The sequence below is a fragment of the Astatotilapia calliptera genome, chromosome 11 (assembly GCF_964374335.1).
Source record: "Astatotilapia calliptera chromosome 11, fAstCal68.1, whole genome shotgun sequence".
Lineage (NCBI taxonomy): Eukaryota > Metazoa > Chordata > Actinopteri > Cichliformes > Cichlidae > Astatotilapia > Astatotilapia calliptera.
In genome coordinates, this window is record NC_137432.1 from 18306379 (window position 1) to 18327325 (window position 20947).

Here is a 20947-nt window from a genome sequence, read left to right on the forward strand (position 1 = left end):
TTGCATTGTTCATTGCTAATCTTTTTCAGACATTTTCTAATTTTGATGCAGCTGAAAATGGTTATTATTATCATCATCATCAGTGATAATAATAATAATAATGATACAACTTTGCTGTCATCCCAATTGTTTTGTTTTTAGACATTATTCATGCAATAAGCACTCAGCAGAATAATGTTCATTGTTACTGCCCGACTCCACCTTTCCTACACTGAAATCAGATTTTGTGCTAACTTATTAGGGGATTTACGTGAAGTACAGTGGTAGTAAATCTGTTTGTACTCATTTTAAATTGGTATTGTTGAATTCTACTGCACTGTTTACGCTTTACTATCCAGTTTCATATATTGTCATAACTTTCCAATCAGCTCAAATGTCGTGTTTGATTGGAGGAATTCCAGGGTTACAATGTTATTATGGAAAAAACATATCAAATGGATAATGAATATTTGCTAATGTTTGGTGAAGTACAAGACGAGAAGTATTTTTTTTCCATATTTTTATGGCTGTGTTACTTCAGAGTGAGCAATCACTTTAATTTTTGTAGCATCCATTGTACTTGTGGCTTTTATCCCATCAGTGGATATAATGACAAGAGATGGGAAAATTTAGCTGAGCAATCAACGGCTAGAATCGCGACTCATCCACATCCACCTTGAGCTCTTCTTCCTGGCCTGATTAGAATGTCGAATACTTTATATTATAAATGCTTCTGGGGCCATGTTTGCCATGTACTGGTTTATTCAAGAGGAAGAATAGCTGGGGGACAGGATTTAGTCGGCCAGCATAGTGCGCTGCCTTTTCGCCACACGGGTCATTGCTCTGGACATTTGCTGGATGGCAGGGTTCTGGAAAACTGCCACAGAGACGTGAAGCAGCAGAAGTTACATACATCAAGTTTGAGCTCTACAAGTATTGGTACAGCAGGGGAAAACACACAGCCATCAAAGGACAAAGTCGTTATGAAAATGGGCTTTAAAATTGCTCTTCTTGGTTTTGATTCAGTTGAATTCCTATCGGTTATTTAGGAGAAGTGAGTTGTCTTTGGTTTCGCTACTGACTTATCTGAAATCTATTTTTGCCTTTGCAATTAATTTTACTTTGTAATGCATTTTGTAACTACCCCAAAATATGATTGAATGATGAAGACAAAACAATAAAACCACAGTGGATGCTTAGTCAATGCTGAATGCCTCAGTGCTTAGGTGCAATATCGGTCTTTAGACACAACAAAGCAGTGTAAAGTAAAATAAAGTAAAATTTACCCAGAGCTATGTGTTGCAAAGCTGTGATATTATATGTCCAAGCAAACAAATGGAGCATAGACACAGCTGGTCAGCTCAGGTCTCACGTAAAGAAATGACCTTTTCTCACAGTGTTGCCCTACAGAGGTCCGGCTCCAGCTCACGCATCTTTAGCCACAGTTCACCAACAGCATTCTTTATGTTGGTGTTTGTCACAGCTAGACTTTTACAAAAAAAGTCAATGGTCTCTTCAAAAAAGGGAAATAGTTACCCCTCTTGTTTAAAAGTTCCTCTCTTGGTGGTCACCGTGCTACTTTCTAAGGGATTTTTTTACTTTACAGCTGTAGCTGTTTACAGTGCCACGCACTACACATTTTGTAGGAAGCATGACGTTTGTGCCACTGGGCTACATCCATTTATCAGAGAAATGTGTGATTTGTGCAAAAAATACACGTCAAATTCTAGATCCACAGTCTGGTTGTTGTAAGCTAAAGTTGCTAGGGAAAAAGCTAGCATAGCTTTGTTCAAAGAAATCAACCAACGTTTTCTAAAGCTAAGTAAAATGGTTCATTCTGCTCATTTAAGCAGGACATCAGTTAAAAAGATCTTTAAGGAGAGTAACTTACCTTTTAAAAGATCTCAGCAGTCTTTAGACTAAGCTAAGCTAACACATCCCAGCTTTAGCGCCATCTAGGTCGACCTTTTAGCTCTGAGCGAGAAATCGAATTAATTTATTTTACAAAACGTTCCAAAACATTTCCAACTCAATTTATTTCTCATTTCATTTTTACCCCTGCAGTTTTTATTCTCACACTCAACCTCTTTGTGTGTCTTTAAAAGGCTATTCAACTTTACTCTTTAAATGAAAGAAAATCACTTATCAAAGTCAGATTATCATCACCTTTTTCAGTGACAGTAAGAAAAGCCTTTCAGACGATTTTTGATTAGTTCTGTAGGATATTTATTTTTAAAAGATTAACAGATTTATATCTACATGAAATTAACATTCACTTAGCAACATCATAAGCTGCGTATCGATAGACTGACACCATATTTAACTTAAATGTGTTTCATTAACTGAGCCGGAGTGATTCATTAACGAGTTCCTCCCTGCGCAGTTAATTACGTCGTCACTGGGTCCTAATTCACTCATGTAACTACTGTGGACTCATCCAAAAGGTTGCATCCATTTAACCACGGTAACATCTCGCACCTCGAGTGATGCAATATGCTCCCGGCTCGTAACTTCCCCAACAAATTATCCATGTACTGCATCTCCTGGTGGGGAGAGATTCATTATCCAATTTAGCGTACTCGTGGAACAAGTGATATCAGGTGATAGATGAAAAGAGCCTGGGATGACGACAGTTTTACAGCAGACGGAGAGAGCGCGCAGAGGCTTTTAGCATCTTTGTCGGATTTAAGATGTCCATTTGGCTCTTAATTCCCCCCACACCGCCCCCCATCCCACAGCCCTTTGCTGTATCTCGTCACAGAGTCTAATGCCCGTCCAGGGTGAAGAGGCTTATGTAGAGGATTCTTTGTGCTTTTGTGCTTTGGCTGAAAGCTGAATGATTCATGTTAGGCTAATGATGAAATTTATGACTGCGTCTGCGTTTAAAAGAAAGCAATTAACTCCTGAAGAGTTCAGCTTGGATAATAAAGTGGACGCAGACATAACAGAGCATTTGTTTTGTTTATGTGCCTCGGTGTTGTAGCACCGCTTTTCTGCCTCCCTGTCAGGTTTATTGTGGACTCAACCTTCAGTGCAAGGCTGGGCTTTATTATTTTAATAAATTGCCTTGTATGAAGAGAGCAGTGGTGCATGTCTGATGCATGTCCCTTCCCTTCCTTCCTCGCCCCCTCCTTCTTTCTCATCCACTATCATCCTGCTTCTCCCTTTCGTCTTCCCTCGTTCTCTCTGCGCCTGTAATTAAGCATCTTCTGGTGGCTGTCAGGTAATTATAAGCAGAATTTTGCCAGGCAGTAAAATGAAAAGCATCCACACAGATGGAAGAGAGAGGCAAGCGGTTGGTGCTTCGCACCGAGCCAGCAGTCATCATTCGCCGGGGGCCCACCCAGCCTCTTGTGGCGGCTTCAGACAGGGCGAACGCCCACAGAGGATAGATGACCAAGAGTAGAGGGGGTGGAAGTGGCGGAGAAAGATAGCCCGCTCTGAAGGCACCGCCCATCGATCACCACTAGCCACCTTGTAGAACTGTCCGAAGAGAGAAAAAAGGCAATAACAGGGGGGTGAATTGATGTGGCGGCAGGTCAGTGTCAGGCTGGGTGCTACAACAACAACCTTAACCATCACCTCCTTGTTTCCTGTCTTTGCTAAAGGCATTAAGCTAAAACACAGAGGCTTATTTCAGCACTCTGACATCATGTATCAACCTGACTGTGGAGCCTTTATTCATCCAGTCTCATTTATTCCTGTATCTGTTTCTCTCTGTGTACATAAGACTCTTAGAGGCAACTAAAGATCCACTTTTTGGATGATATATTTGGATCCCGTGGTCACAAATCCGCATTATAGTGAGGAGAAACCGTTAGCTAAGTTCTGCTGAATGAGTTCAATATAAAACCAAATGTATAAAAGAGCACAACTGACTGTGACAAGCAGCTTATCTTCTAAAATAGAACACCTCTTTTAAAGGTTCAGTTTTTCCTCGTGGCAGCAGTGTTGTACTTTATGTGTAAAGTTTAGCTTTAACCTTGAAGCATGACATTGACCTTGCCTTTTTGATATAAGCTGGCATGAGATTTGAGATTGGTTATCTCTACTCCAACTCGCAAGGCTGTAGCCCAGCGGAGAGCTTGATGATTTGCTATTTGATGGCCAGTTTAAAAAAAAAAAGAACTCCAAACACTGACTGAAAGTAATCATTGAACTACTTACATGTGATCCCTTCTCATTTCGGTCATTGTCTTTGCTAATAAGAAGGCACACATCTAATCTTTACACTAAGCTGGGCTGTTGGTCTCTTGGCTTCAGCTCGACAAACTTGAGTGTGGTGTCGATCCGGTCAGTTTGGTCAGAGAAGAATTTACATATTTTAATAAAAACATGTACAGACTTAGAGCTTCTTGAATGAAAGGAGAAACGTCTTCAAGGAAACTTCAAGAAGTTGCGTTTCCTTGAAGATGTCACCCTGCACGACATGTGTTAAAGTTTCCTACAATAACCTAGATGACTGAGAACCTTTACGGACATGTACAGACACGGTGTTTACAGCTCTGTCACAGTCTGCAGTGTCGCACTCCAGCATCCAAACCACACCCCAGCACCACAAACATAATCCTTCTATTTCTGCACTTAAAAACAGCGCTGCTGCACATTCATGGAAAGAACCTGATCAGTGGTCTGCTTGTGGCTTATTTAACAAGTCACAAATACACAACAGTGATACAAGAGGATAAAGCAGCATTCGCTTAAGTGAGGTCCTGGCTTGTGTCCAGTCCTCAATGCATGAGCTTGAAGTGTGCTTTCTCTATGCTATCCACCCCACAATCATCATGTCTGGTTTCAAAACACCATGATGCCAATGCACAAAATCCTCAGCTCGGGACTTCAAAGCAGGTCTTCACAAATCAGTGAATGACGTCACTCAGGCTGTGCGCATCTCTCCTATGCAGTCTGTGGTTAAATGCATGGTTACTCATTGCTGCTTGCATCCCACTGATAAGAGTTTCACACATGATTTATCAATGCTGGATTATGACTCATGGGCCAAATAGCCTCGCACAAATGTTTGTATAGTCCCATGTAAGCAGCAAGATGGAAGGTGCTCCGCAGCGTTCGTGCAAAATCAAGGCAAACATTTGACTGACAGCAGTCAGACTTATATAATCACTGCTCTGAGTAATTAAAAGGCGCATTTCTCCAGATGATCCAGTGACTCAGCCTGGCATTGTTCTGGCTTTAACAGGCACCACACAACATTCGATTCATGTTTCCCTCTCATGAATATTTGGCTCCTGCTGTCAATGTGAAAAACATGTTCATCTGTTGTAGTACTGACAAGCTTTTGAGAGGCAAAGCTTTACTTCCCTAGTGAAACAGCCCGAGAGAAAGCGGCATTTTCTGACAAGAGCTGTTAAACACCTGTGATTGTTGCCATTGTCTGTATGCCTCCGCTTGATTCCTCCTGGCAGCAAACCGTCTTTATTGGTCGTCATCTTGTAAGAGCTGCGGGATAATAGAGCATAACGCTCATGAAACACAGGACAATTTGTGCTGTACATTCTGTGCGTACACTCCAGCTCTGTTAGATGCTTCTGGAAATGCCACGTGAGATGCGTTCACTACAAGCAACCAGTGCCGTACACGGAAAGGCTCGGTTGTGTTTGCCAGCAGGTGCATTTGTGTCACACGAGTGAACTCTGCGCTGTGTTTTTCTAGTGATTTCCACCGCAAACGAAAAAAAAAAAAAAGTCTGGAAGAAGGGGCAGACTATGTGAGAAATGGGCATACGGTAAGCGTGTGCACATGCTAACACAGGCTTTACAGTGCATGCACATGCTCAGCGTGTTGCTTCAGCTCAGACTGCTTATGCAACATTACTTGTGACTTCTGTTCATTGATAACAGGGAAAGTGGCAGCAGCTCCCCGGTGGCCTGCGTGTTTCTTCGTAATGAAAACGTCCCTGTTCTCAGGATTAGGTGCCAACCAACCTGGCTCTGAATGGGAAACTGCTGAGATTAACACCCAGATGATGACAAAGGCTCACGCACAGGACCCTCTCAGGGCCTTTGTTGACAGCAGCTGACATCAACTGGGGTTTTTTTTAATGCAGGTACTTGAACAGCAAGATTTCTCCATTAAACAAAATGGTTCTCAAATACTGCTCTGATCCAGATAGAAATTAATAAGAAAGGTTATGATATAGCTTTTGCGTGCCTTGTAAACACGCAACCAAATTAGAACGTGTCCCTTTAGGATATTGTAAATATACCTAATATAATGGTCTGTAAGTCCACAGAAACGGGATCATTTGCAAAAATTCAGAAGGACATAACAGCGTAATAAATGTCAGTTAGCTAATTTGCTCCAGGGTCTCTTTAATCACCTCTAAAATACACGAAATACACACATCAAACATGCAGGCTTAAGGAGAACAAAGTAACTCATATAATTTCCATGCAATGATGCTCATAGTCGGATGAGCACAGAGGGAATTCTTTCATTTTTCCCTCTTTGGTCACATTTACGGCTTAATTAGAGAGTGGAGGAGTTCTCTGAGAAAATAGGTCTTTAAAACTAGATTGGGTGTTATTGTTTGGCGTGCACGACTGCTCGGTATATCTCTAATCCTATGGGGTTACAGCGCAGAGAGGATGGCTCCCTCTGAGTATGTTATGGATGATTTGATGACCGCTCTGGGCAGCTGTACAGCAACACAGTACATCACGCAGCTACGAGGCCCCGCAGTGGGGTGGGGTTTGTTGGGGTGGCGCTGGGCCAGTGTAAAGACATTGCTCAAGTGCCAAGTGTACCAGCAGGGCGCTACACAAGGTCAGAGAGGAAAAAAGTGGGACAGGTGCTTATGATTCAAAGTCAAATATAAAAATATATGCTGTCGAAGTTGTTTGTGTGCTATATTCTTTTCATTTGTGAAGTAAAAAAAACACTAGTTTGAACAGTCCCCCTGCTTCAGGCTCACATATGTTTAGACTGGATCTGTCACAAAACACCTCTTCTCCCGCGTGACTGCAGGGCAGCTGAAACGCAGCGCGATAAGGTGCCGATCATTTGTAATAGCTGATTAAGTGGTTAATTAAAGAAAATTTCGAGTATTCAGGCTTTCCGGCTTATAAGCGTGTCTCTGATTGATTTTTCTTGTAAATTAAACATCCTAGGAACAGGAATTGGGGGCATTTAGGGGACATTTTTCAGCTTTATTACAGACTAAATGAGTAATTGTCCAGTCATTAAATCAAGTGACATATTAATAGACAGTGAAAGCAGGCATTTAGTTGCAGCCCTGCTTGTTTGAACAGAACCACAAAGGCAGATGATGTCAAAGATGATGAGGAAAAAGTCTTTTTTTTCTCAAAATAAAAAAAAAAGTAAAATCTCATATATTCAAAACTGCATTCGTTCTGATGCACTATTTTAATACCCACGCTACCTAAGGCAACCAGCAGATGGAGCACTTTCAGTATTGAAAATGGCTGGCACTCTCAAACCTCACTGCTTCAATGCACTCAGATATAACAGATGCTTTAACCTCAGCTGGCCTTGCACACATACTGGGAATGAGACACGGGTGCTTTTCCTGTCTGATTATCCTTGCAAAGAAAAGTTCTCCCCCCTCCCCATCTTTAACGTTTCTCATGTGAATGTGTTGCTGGATCATTACAGGGCCTGTCTTTACACTCTTTACTTACCAGAGCAGCTCTGCCCCCTGGGATAAATAATGAATCACAGGCTCTCCAGCTCACAACCTGAGGCTGCTTCCCAATCATCACACCCTGTTCCGGTCTGCCGGCTTTTCACTTTTCCATGTTCATTTGCGCACAGCAAATGCCATCTCTGCCTATCCATCAGTGGACGAGCAGACGCGTATATGTCGCAGCTCTCAGAGTTCTCACTTTGGATCCTTGAGTCACTTACAGTATGGGCACGGAGGTGTACTTTGCCTCCGGATGTGAGAGTCTCAATTTATTAGAATGTTATTAAGGTGGGAGTCAGATGGATGTCAGTCTCCAGGGTGCTATAAAGCCCCACACTTGATGGCAATCAAATCTCCTAGCAACGATGTGGAAATCGGTGTGGGCTGTGCTGAGCTTCATTTTTTTCCCCTTTTTATTTTTTTATTTGTAAAGATTTTTTTCAAGTTCAGGTTTCATGAATGACTTTTTAAAAGTCTGCGTTCAATCAGCACTGAATCTGTAACTTGTGATTCATTGCAAATGAACTTCAGCATTAAAAAAATATTTGCAAACCTAAAGAATGTAACCTGAAGTAACAATATGTGAACCCTGCCTGTAAAGTAAAAGCTGCATTCAAATGCTTATCTGTGGATAAAATTGTATTTTAAGCTTTGTTTGACCAAAATCCTTAGCCATACACTCATCTATGAGCATGTAATGTGTGGTTTATAACACAGTGTAGCTGCAAACACATTTAAATACTTATGTGTTTATCTTCTTGCATCTTCAAGCTTACAAACCTATTAATCATTACTCTGGATAAAAAAACAACTTAAAGTGCTACCATGTTATACACAGTTTGTAAGCAATAGGAACACAATACTACAACTAATTCAGACTTTCCTAAAGCAAAGTAAAGCGGTTAGCTATGTTATTGAGGAGGCTACATCAAATATAGGAACCTTCTGTGGAATGCAGTTAGTGTAAATGTGGGCCAATAGGGCAGTAGGCTGCACTGGAAGACAGCCTGTTGCGTTCGAGTCCACTAGGGGCAAAAACAGTGCGCACCCGTTGACGTGTTTCAAATAGTTCCTGTTTTGGAATGTGTGGAGTAGTTGAGGTTCGTTCACACTACGAGTTTGAGTGTCGCTGCTTTGTCAGCATTGTTTTTCTTTTTGCGCGATGAGAGCGGCTATTTAAACACTTTTGAAAACTCTTTTTGTTAGCTAAGCTAGCTAGGTTCTGCAGCCGTACAGTAATGGACTACATATTTTCTGTCACGGGCAGCGGCGCGAGAGTTGTCAGGGATGCAATCTCTCAGAGACTGTGGCCCGGACCCGTGCAGGACTCGGTCCACCTAGAGCAGCACAACACTGGGACGACACATGACAGAAGTACCGTCTACTCCAGGACAGGTCAGTCTCACAACAGCTGTGCTCGCTGAGAGTTTTGCTGTGTACGCTCTCAACTTTACAGAGCGAAACAAGCCTGCAGCGCACGCCTCGGAGAGTGCTTCCAAACTCCCTTTGAAAGTCATCGAGTTTAACGTATACTCGTGGATTTTCTCCTTCCCTTACCCAACACTACACGTGTTAAGGTTTTGCAATAAAGAGAAACTCCCACATTTAGCTTCCGCAACGTTTAACTAGTAAAATCTGACGCGTTGCTATATATTTTCAACTTTTATTTTCGAGTTTTGCCAGCCATTTCCGCAGCGATCTATCGCAGCTTTCAGTGCAGTCAAAAGTTACGCGTATTAAATGAAACTGAGCGTTTCCACAAAGGTTCAAACACGGATTGACACGTTGCGTAACGACTGCACTTTTTAAGTTCCCAACTGTCAAGCACTTGTTGCTGCCAGCAGAGCCCCGTCAGCTGACCCAGTCACTTTTAATGGGCTCATTAAACTCGCAACATTGGTCGTGTTGTCCTTGGCAGGGCCTCAAAAACATTACACAAAACAGTACACTTTAACCCAGCTAACGTTGTATGGTCAGCTGGGTTAAAGAGCCATACTGCAGATTTATAAAGAACAGTTTTTGCAGTACTTTACATTGTGCAATATGCTAAAAAAAAGAAGAAAGAAAGAAAGAAAAGGGAAAACAAGCTTAAGCTTCATGAGCTTTCATTGTGCAATTGTGGCTCATGCACACATGATTTATGAAAAAAAAGAAAACCTCCCAGAGTGTCCAGTCACAGGGCTGTATGCTTCCAGTTGCATCCCTACAGCTGAGCTCATGTTAATTAATAAGGGATCGGCTAGGTACATGTCCTCTGTGGTTGCATTCTCCCTGTCCACATTGTTATGAGGATGCAGTGCATGTAACAAGTGAAGCATTTCAAATATTTCAGATCAGCAGGCAGTGCATGCTTTAAAGCATCCAGTCAGTGAGTGAACAAGTATGTCCTCAAGGCGTTTCACATCGGGGGAGTATCTCCATGTTAATGAAGATTGGATTTTTTTTCCCCTTCTCCCCTCCTCTTTCTGCTTCGCATCTCACACTTAATTTGTGATGAGACCCATCAGTGCCTCCTCTGACTTTGAATCAAAAGCGCAGAAATGTAGTGCCATTGAAGTGAAAAGCAGAAACGGCTCGGAGCTCTTGTCCCTCCTTCCGCCCAGATATCACACGGAAGGTTGTGCGCTGTTACTTAGAATTAATTGGTCGCTGTGAAAACCAGGAAAGTTGCAGTGTGAGGGCACGCTTCGTTTTTAAATGTACAGGAGGTTTGACGCTCGTGCAGAGTCATCAGGCTCCAGAGCTCAGTGGTGGGCAGGTTAATTGTTCGATCTAATTAGGACAAAGATTAATCAGATGCATGCTCTGCTGCTCTTGAAACGCCACGGATGGCATTCGGGTTCATTAGTAGTCCCCGTGCCTCTCTCCCTGTCTCTCTGGACAGCGGGGGTTGTTTGGGAGAGCAGGCTGCTGCCGCCCCACTAAGACTGAGACTAACTTGACATGGAGTCAGGTTGTGGAAGTGTGCAGACGATGTTAGAGACGGGTAACTCTACAGTAGAACTTCTACAGGAACTGTGGGTGGGCAGTGTGCTACATTACAGCTCAATAATGGCCCAGTTGGTGCACAACTGGGCCAGTTTACCCTAACCCCTGAGTAACAGACAGCAACCTCACCTATCTGTGCTCCAGCTGCTGTGTGAGGAATGAAACGGCCCTCTGTGAACCTCTATTTCTGGAGCAGAGGCCTCTCTGTGTTAAGATACACGGAGCTACTCATATTTCATATTTAGTTTAATAATAATGGATTGGATTTATATAGCGCTTTTCAAGGCACCCAAAGCGCTTTACAATGCCACTATTCTTTCACTCTCACATTCACACACTGGTGGAGGCAAGCTACAGTTGTAGCCACAGCTGCCCTGGGGCAGACTGACAGAAGCGAGGCTGCCATATCGCGCCATCGGCCCCCAACACCAGTAGGCGGTAGGGTAAAGTGTCTTGCCCAAGGACACAACGACCAGGACAGAGAGCCCAGGGATCGAACCGGCGACCTTCCGGTTACAGATACGCTTCCCAACCCCCTGAGCCACGGTTAATGATCAAACCTGGTTTGCCAAAGAAAGTCAAAGGCCTTTCCACATTCTCAACCATAATAGCCAAGTCAAACAAGTCAAAGTCAGATCTGTGAATGAAGTCACACTTGAGTTGGTGATGTTCCTGTACTTCCAGTTCCAGGTGCCAAGAGGGGTAATTTCCTCAGGTAGAGTCTGCAGAAATGCACGCTTACTGAAAGCATTCATAAAGGGCTCGAAATGTCAGATTGTCTAGGAGAGAGTCCTCATGCACTTTACGATGTGTCAGTAGGACAGCCTTGAGACCTTAGTGGGTATTTGTCTCTAAGAGCAGATCCAAAGAGGCTAGAATAAGCCTTGAACTGAGACAAGCGTTCTAAGCTGCTTCTGTATACAACCAGGGGCGTGTGTGATTAGTTAATGACATGATAAAGCAATGCCACCCTAACTCATAAACACTAGAAAGGCTAATCAGTTAACCTAATTATTCAGATTTTATTGATATACAGTACTAGGGCTGCTCAATTAATCGAATTTTAATCACGATTACGATCTGGGCTTTCAACGATCATTAAAAATGACTGAGCCGATTATTAGCCCCTCCCTCATTTATCCGCGACACCTTAAAGGCCGTCTGTGAAAATATTGTCGGGCATAAACCGGTCCGTGGCGCAAAAAAGGTTGGAGACCGCTGATTAAGAGGACCCGAGGGAAGCTCGGAAAGCTAAGCAGAAGTTATTTGGAGAGGAGAGTGACTGCCGTTGGTTGAAAAGAGAGTTTAAAAAAAAAAAAAACTTCAGTGGTGTTGCACACTATTTTATATTATTTTTTTAAAGTTATTGTTAACCCTTTAAAGCCGGTCAGAGCAGCACGCTCCGTTTTGCGTAACTATTTTTAAATCCCTGTAGAATCTGAACCGTGTAAGCTAGCGCAATAATTTGTTTTGCATATGAAACCGGAGGAGTTGTACTTACATCTGATGCCATCAGCTTGTCCTAGGTCACGGTTTCGTTCCACATATAGCTTTGCAAAAATTGCATAAAAAGCGCTTGCAGGAACAAAAACATAATATTCCAGAAACACGCTTTGCCGTTCCTATCAGCTGTTCGTAACACTTCCCACAGTGAAATGATGCACATGCTGTTTTCTTTGCAAATTTGCATCATAGGATTGTTTTTTGTTTTTCCTGCAGTATATAAAAATTGCTGTATCTCCAAAATAAAACTATGAAGACACTCAAAATAAATTTCCTGTGGTGGGAAACTATTTTTTTGCAACTTTATTGTATTTAAAGTTTTGAGGGATAAACCTCTTAAATTTCTCCAAGTAGAAATATATGTAAACAAAACAAAAGCGATTTTCAATTTTTTTTGTAGTTTATTGCACTTTTTTGCAATTTATGTAATTACTATGGACTTAATGCATACATATTATTAAAATATGGGCTATAACAGTTGTATTGATGTATAGCAACTTGAAATGCTCCCACAAATGGCACTACAGCATGTAAAAAAAATAATAATATAAGCTCTGGTGGACTTGGTTCTATGGTAGGTCTTAAAGGGTTAAATAAATATCGTCAAATAATCGTGATTATCATTTTTGCCATAATCGAGCAGCCCTATACAGTACAATGCAAGATAACTGTTGGTTGCGAGATGTTACACAGCAAACCGTCGCCATCAGGAGCATCTCTCTGTCTCTCTGTAACAAAGTTGTAAAGAAGTAAGCTGGTAAGTGAAGCTTAAGCTAAGATATCAGAGTCAGAGTAAACTTTCACATATTTACTCGGCTGGGGCAATGTGTAACCACTTTCTGCACAGGCACGTGGACTTTAACCTTTAAGGAACAAAGCAAACTAGTGCAGCATAATGTTTGTTTGCAACGTTATTGCACGCACACTTCTACACACCATGTTTAAATTTGTTTGTTGAATTGCGCTCAGTGTTGACTGTGTTTTCTGACTGCCATCAATGCTAGAAAATCGTTTATATATAACATATCTTACATTTTTGAAGAAAATACTATGGGATGGTATAGTATGTGTAATATTAGTGTCATCCCAGGTACTTTTTGTGGTGTATGCTTTGTACTTTTACTGCCTTTAAATAAGAAATTAAAAAGAACCACACTGCATTAGTTTGTTTACAACACGATGTGTGTCATTGATGTTGTATAGCCAGGTTCTTGCCAGTACACTGCGCTAGAGGGAATTTAAAAGTAAACTACTTTCAGAGTTCTCACGCTAGGAAGCCTTCACACGCCCTCCCACTTCACAGTGCAACAGCCTGAAAACCTTGAACTGTGTTTTGGAGCCTGAGATGACGAGGGAGGTCGGCAGAACTGGGAGGTTTTCCGTCATGAGGAACAAAGAATAAACAATCAGAAGTGTAGCTTTGGTTGCTACACTTGAACCTTTTCAAGACATGTCCCTTTCTGACATAATAAGATGCACTGAGATGAAAAAGACATGCAAAAGCAGTGTAAACACAAAGAAGTGCCACACCTGCAGACGTTGGGTCACATGCTACAGCTCAGCTTGCTGTTTCAGATCGAGTCCACCAGCGATCCTGTTCAGCTGTAATCGGCGGCATGTGACACTTTCTGGATGTTTTGAGAGTTTGCACTGGTTAAAGTGATACACTTGTGTGTATGCTTACAATGTACTTTCCCTTCTGTGGTTTGTCTATGTGTAAGTCTACAAACGAAAAAGGAAAGGAAGTTCAGAGAAGTTGTTCTTCTGTTTTCGTAGACAGATGGGTAAGATAATTATGGCTGAAGACTAATTTGGATCAGATCCCTGAAACTGAGATCTTTTCTGCAATATATGGTTCCAGATTTCTATTTTAAATAACGAAGTCTCAATTTAATAGGTGCCTGTGAACCGATAAAACAAAAACTGATGCATCATGATGATGCATGTAAAAAGGCAACAATTTAGCCCATAAAATCATAGTTTTCCTGCTTTTTAGGTTTGTTTATTTTCTTGCAAGCCCTTAACCTATAAGGTAGCTTCTGCTGCAGAGTGCATTGTTTGTTGGGAACTGGAACACGTACATGCAGCACTGCTGGTAATTCAAACTTGAGCTCGTCTCTGGCTCTGCTGTCACACCGAAGTGGCCACATAAACAGATTGTGCGCCCAGACTGTATATTAATAGCAGATGATTCATCTGTGCCACGGTCCAAGAGCAGGTTTGTCCTCACGACTTTGAACTCTTCAAAGCATCTCCAGGTTCTTTCACTCCCCCCTGGGGTTTTCACTTATTTGTCAGTGTTCACGTTCACCCTTAGGCTGACACCGACTCCACTGCAGTTATCAGGATGATTCAGAAAGTGCAATCTGCTCTCAGTGCTGTAATGACTGATTTTAATCACCTTCATTTCCAAAAACAGTCCTTGAGCAGTTTGTATTAGCAGGTCACTCGCCCTGCATGCTATTATGTGGCACTCCTGGGAATTTTGATGGCTCTGTCAGGGGAACCTTAGTGGCAGGAGTTCCCGAGGGATCGGCCGACCGTGGCACCGAACACCTGCTCTGCACTTGTGTCTAGGGTTTAAACTAATGACCTGTTTCCTGACCCTTAAAGAGTTCTTCGCCCATGCACGTTGCACTGCATTTCAGAGTGTAATGACCACTGTCTTTCACCAAAAGAATGACAGAATAATGTCAAATAAAAACCTGCAAAATGAGATCAGTTTACGAATAAATACATATCCAGATGAAAGGTAGAGACACTGGTGAGCACTGATGAGAGAAGAGAGCTGACTGGGCCAGTTGATCTTTTTAACAATGTGCTGAAAGGCCTGAAAGGTTTGAAATGAGATGTCAGCATGCTGAATAACATTATGTGCTGTATTCCTCGGATGGGGTCTTGAGGTTTCAAGACAGCAGATGTTTGAAAGAGGCCAGATGAAGAGCACAAATGCAGAGTACACTGAGGCTTAAGGGGAGGTAATTACAACCTGTTCTGCGTGACTCAACTGCTTCTTCTGCATCTTCATCACTCCGGCTGAAAAGAGCACCCAGCCTGAGTAAACATGCAAGGAAGTAATTTCTCTACTTACTGAAAACATCACAAAAACAAAACCGGAGGCTGTTAAAGAGCAGTGATGAGCAGAGTGATGTCGGCTGGAGTTTTCATCTTTTCAAAGTCTCATTTCACTTTAGCATTTGCAGACTTTCTATGTGTAGTTTGTCTGAAGCTGCCAGGCTTTGTTTTTGGTGCCTGTTCGTGGTTCATCGCAGTCTTCCCAACACTTTCCCCATCTGTAATAAGCCAAGCAGTGGGGAGTCTGTGCAAAGAGCTGTTTGATCTACTGTACAGATGACGCTGTCATTCCCCCCGCTGCATAGTGGGGAACACCTGGTGATGTCACTCCTCATGGTGGAAAAAATGATCTTTACCGAGCTTTAAATTGTATTTACTTTAGAGTGGCATTTATACATGCTGGTTAGTAAAGCATGCGTGTACCAGCCCCTAGATCAGGGTTCTACTTTAAATAATTGAGTAATCATGTTGCCTGCTAATGCACACAGATAATTCATTTTGAAGATTATCCTAAGCTTCATTAAGATTGCTTGGCTTTTTCAAAAACCTGGTAAAACTGGTCTAAATGTAGTCTGACATGCTTGTTGTGAGAACAGTTAGTGCCTTTCTCTATTGTCCCAGTCAGCTGCTCTTCCTCTGTCCTCTGGGCTCAGAGCAGAAGCAGGATTTTATTAATGCCCGCTGTACCTAAACTGTTAAAGTCAAGCATTAGGCTAAATTCTGTTTATGCAGATATTTGGTTTCGATCCAGATAGAACTGGAATACAGGGAAAAAGCTGAAGAGCTAAATAATATGGGCCAGGCATTAAAGCTGAAATGTTTCACTCATTAATTAAAGAACATAACAAGATTAAAAGGGCTTTGAAACACAATTTTAGCTGCAGCTGTGCTGTGTTTTTTTTTACCAAACAGTCCAATGGAAATATTTGCAGATTCAGTAAGTGCACTGATCAGTGTGCTCTTTATGGCTTAAATCACTATCTGTAAATGTTTAACAAAGCACTCTGACTGTTTGGTTTTTTACCCATGGTTTGAAATGATCACATACAGTTTGAGGAAAAGAGAAACTAGGGAAGAAAAAAAAAACCTAGCTATCCTCCTTCTTTACCTCCTCTTCCATCGAGGGTTTCAACATTATAAAGGATAATCATTTGTGCATGAAATAGTTTGTGCTTTGTCTCATCCCTCCTGTGTGATAGTTAGTCATGCAGACAGATTTAAAGAGACGGTGTCTTAATTTTTCCCCAGTGATCTCAGCAGACTTGTCTGGCTTAATGGAAAGTGAGCTGTCTGTGTTGGTGGTGCTGTCTCTGTTACTGGTTGGCCATTACAGACTGTGGTTAAATAGGAGGAGCACTTTACATTACTCACTTAGCTGACTACCTTTATTTAACCGAGTGTTGGAGGATGTTAGATTATTAACTGAGGTATAGCTAACATTACTTCAACCTAAAACTTCTCATCCAGGATTCAAACACTCCTGTGTCACACTTTATATTGTAAGCTAAAGAATGCAGAGAAACCCCAACAATCAGACGACCTCCTGTGAGCAAGCATCTGGCAGCAGCGGGAAGGAAAAACTCCCTTTCAACAGGAATAAACTTCCAGCAGAACCTGGCTCAGGGAGAGGCGGCCATCTGCAGCGACTGGCTGGGAGTGAGACAAAACAAAAAGACACACTGTGGAAGAGAGCCAGAGATTAATAATAACTAATAATTAAATGCAAAGTGGTGTATAAACACATAGCGAGTGAAAAGAGGTGAGTGGAGAAGAAACGCTGTGCATCATAAGAAGCCCCCAGGACCCTGGGCCTATTGCAGTGTCTCACTGTAAGCGTTATCTAAAAGAAGAGCTTTAAGCCTAATCTTAAAAGTAGAGAGGATGTCTGTCTCCTGAATCCAAACTGGAAGCTGGTTCCACAGAAGAGGGGCCTGAACGCTGAAGACTTTGCCTCCCAATTTGCTTTTAAATACTCAGGAACCACAAGCAAGCCCGCAGTCTGAGAGCGAAGTGCTCTATTGGAGTGATACGGTACTATAAGCACTTTAAAATAAGATGGGCCCGATTATTCAAGACCTCGAATGTGAGGGGAAGGAGTTTAAATTTGATTCTGGATTTAACAGAGAGCCAATGAAGAGAAGCCAGTGTGCTCTCTCTTTCTTGTCCCTGTCATTACTCTCACTGCAGCATTTTGGATCAACTGAAGGCTTTTTAAGGAGCTTTTAGGACAACTAGTGCCCATTTCAGTGGACGATAACATTCATTTTCTTAGTCAAAAACACTTCTATATAAATATTCCAATACCACAATACCAAATGTACAGTAAATATCCCTGAAAAACAAGAAGTCGACGTATAAAGTAATCCCTTTCAGAGAGGTATATGTTGGTAACCATTAGATTACAGGCAGTGATACTTTAAGCTGGGCAGACACTGTGCGATTTTTTTCAGTCGCGTTATTCAGCTCCTGCTCGAACTGCACGATTGACTCGCAGGGGTTCGTAGGTCACGATGCAGGGTCTCACACTATATGGTCCGATGCTCTGATGCGACCTGAGTGCTCACACTGTGCGTCTATCAAATGAAGGTTATAACAGAAAATCTGTTCCTCTCTGTCTTTCACTCACACACACACATCACCACCATCAACTTTGCTAAATTGCTAATGAAAAACATTGATCAGGCAGCTGTGATTGAACAGCGGTGTAGATCCAACTATTTTCACGGTTGTTGTGGTCGTGATAATTTTGTGATGCCACATCAAAAAGGCTGAGATGAGCTTGCCAAAGTTCTACAAGTTGTGCCTCCATCGCTTGTGTCCAGATCACACGCTGCACTGCTGTGCTGCTCCGTCTTTTCACTTTCATTTCTGTGTTTGCGCGTGTGCAGTGTGAGAGGCTGTGGTGACACCCTCACGATGGCCGGCGGGATTTCAAACAGGTTTGATTTTCTTACGACCAAACGATTGATGATCAGCAGATGGTCGTGACGTGTTAATCGCTTCTCGTTACCCCACGTATACTACACGATGCACGACACACGATGAAGGCGAAACTCAGACCGATCAACAAAACGGTCGCACGACTGAAAAATCGGCTCAAAATGAGCCAAAAATCACACAGTGTATGCCCAGCATTAGAGGAGCCATTCCCAAACCAGACTATTCCTGTTTAAATGTACTTATTGTAAATAACTGCTTGTGGTTCATGTGCAGGTTCGTAAATCCGAACCTTAGTGAAATATTTTTTCCACTTTTGCTTTTCTAATGAGAGTAATTTGTTGCACTCTAGATATGTTCTTGTTTATGTTGAACACAAAATAAATAAATTAGGGAATAAGCTGGTTTCATGACTTCTTGTCCACCTATTACCACTTTTAGAAAGATTTGTATAGGGTTGCTGGATGTATGATACTGTTATACAGCAGTCCAACACTGAGTGTGCAAGTGTTGCTGTAGTTTCCCTTACAACTCCTATTTTGTACTCTTTGCATTTGGCCTGATTTAAACCTAGAACAAGTCCGTTTGCTTTTAAGAACAAGTCCGTTTGCTTTTGGCTCAATAAGTAGATCTGATAATGCACAGTTTGTGTTTCTCATCGCTGAGCTCATCACTTCTCCTGCTATTGATCGGTGCTGTAACCTCTGAGGTTAGTGTTGCTGCTGTGGTGCAGGGTGCCAGGGTTCAAAAAGGCGACATAAACCAATAAAGACGTGCTTCTATACTGCAAAGTTAGACTACACAAGTGTATGTGCCAACCTCACTGTCTTTTCTGTCATGTGCTTCTCTGTTAAGGCAATCTAAGTGTCTCTTATACTAATAACTAAGTCTATACACTTTATAATAACTGCACTTTTTTTTTAAAGATCATAACAGATTAGTGGCAGCATTGCCTTACACTAAAAGATAAGTTACAGAGTTGTTGTGCAAGCTATGCTGAGTGAACATTATGTATGTATATATGTGTCCTATCCATCGATCTGGCTGATGCACCCGGCGCGCGCGTACACACACACACACACACACACACACACACACACACACACACACACACACACACACACACACACACACACACACACACAGAGAGAGAGAGAGAGAAACCGTCCACCCCTAACTTTGACTTGGAAAGATATATTGCTCAAAGTGCAATAACCTTAGCAGCAACGGGTGGAGGGATCTGAGTGTGATTAGTGAGCTGAGAGGCTGAATGTATGTGACAGCAGGACCTCCTGGTTTCAGCTGCGTGAACTGTGGATCAAAGTGCTTTCACTACACGTTAGCAAGAAACTAACAGCTGCAGAATTGTTTGCCAATGCCTACTTTCAAATATGCTAGATGCCTGTGTTGGGCTTACCGCTCTACTTGTGAACAGTGGAATTTATCCTGTTAAAAGATGACTAGTTTGGTCTCTAAACACTCAAAAATGTTAATATTCGAAGGTTTTTGAGGTTAACCTTAAAGCTGTTAATGTTTTCTATAAAAATCAGTTGTGTTGATAACCGTGCTGGAGGCATAGCTGTCTGGATGACAAGAGTAGTTGCTCCATAGCTTTGGTCTAGACCAGCCATTCCCAGAGTCCAATGTGCTGTGGCCCTGTTACAAACCAGAAAATCCCACGGGCATCACCCAATCCTAAATCATCACTGTGATCAAAGCACAAGAAAAAGTGAAGTATTTCTTAAATTGTATTAAAAATCACTTTGGGAATCACTGGTCTAGACTGAAATGTGCTATAAACCTGGTGGACTCCTAATAAACTTTGTGATGACCCTCACGGACCAGGAGGTGATGACTGCAGCTGAACTCAGACATTGAACCGTCAGGAAGAAGTCCTGACAGAAAAACATATGTTAGCAGCTTATTATTTGGCAGGTAAGACAGCACTGCTGTAATAACTAGCAATTAAGGTGTTTATTAAACATTTTTAATCAGGAAAGTGTTTACTGAGGTCATACTGTAGAGAAAAGGAGGCGAAGGCTTGTTTCTCTGTAGACTGAATTACAGCCAAACTTGTTTTTGGAAGCAGCCATCTTTTTTTATGTCTATATATATATATCTATATATAGATATATATCTATATATAGATACACATATGTATATATATATATACACCCAGCACGCCCCTGCGGGCGGTTTATCCTTCAAGCTCGGGTCCTCTACCAGAGGCCTGGGAGCTTGAGGGTCCTGCGCAGTATCTTAGCTGTTCCCAGGACTGCGCTCTTCTGGACAGAGATCTCCGATGTTATTCCCGGGATCTGCTGGAGCCACTCGCCTAGCTTGGGAGTCACCATTTTGTCCGTCTGTATCTGGAAGTCCCACAGGATCTTAGCTCGGTCATTCTCCATCAGCCTTGGGGGCATCTCCCATTTTGACCTCGGGACTTCCAGCTTATACTCGACACAGATGTTCCTGTACACTATGCCGGCCACTTGGTTATGGCGTTCCATGTATGCCTTGCCTGCTAGCATCTTGCACCCTGCTGTTATGTGCTGGATTGGATTGTCTCTGGGGCATCTTTACACAGTCTGCACCTGGGGTCTTGCCTGGTGTGATAGACCCCAGCCTCTATGGATCTTGTACTCAGAGCTTTGTCCAGCCACTGGTAGGATTTCTGGATATCAGCCACCTCCTCTATCTGCCGGTGGTACATACCGTGCAGGGGCCTGTCCTTCCATGATGGTTCCTCGTCTCCCTCCTCTTTCTTGGGTTTCTGCTGCCTGAGGTATTCACTGAGCACTC

General features: G+C 42.3%; 1 protein-coding gene across 9 annotated transcripts in view; it reads left to right on the plus strand.

Moving 5' to 3' along the window:
- oxr1a (oxidation resistance 1a) overlaps positions 1 to 20947 on the plus strand; it is a 182919-nt gene that overhangs the window by 100119 nt on the left and 61853 nt on the right. For 2 of the 9 annotated variants that reach the window (XM_026184159.2, XM_080307881.1), the window contains exon 1: positions 8645 to 9037. The exons of the other annotated variants lie outside the window; for them this stretch is intronic. In XM_026184159.2, the coding sequence (XP_026039944.1) occupies positions 8881 to 9037 (157 nt within the window). In that variant the 5' untranslated portion in view covers positions 8645 to 8880. Of the gene's footprint in view, positions 1 to 8644; positions 9038 to 20947 lie in introns of those variants that run through there. 9 annotated transcript variants of the gene reach the window in all.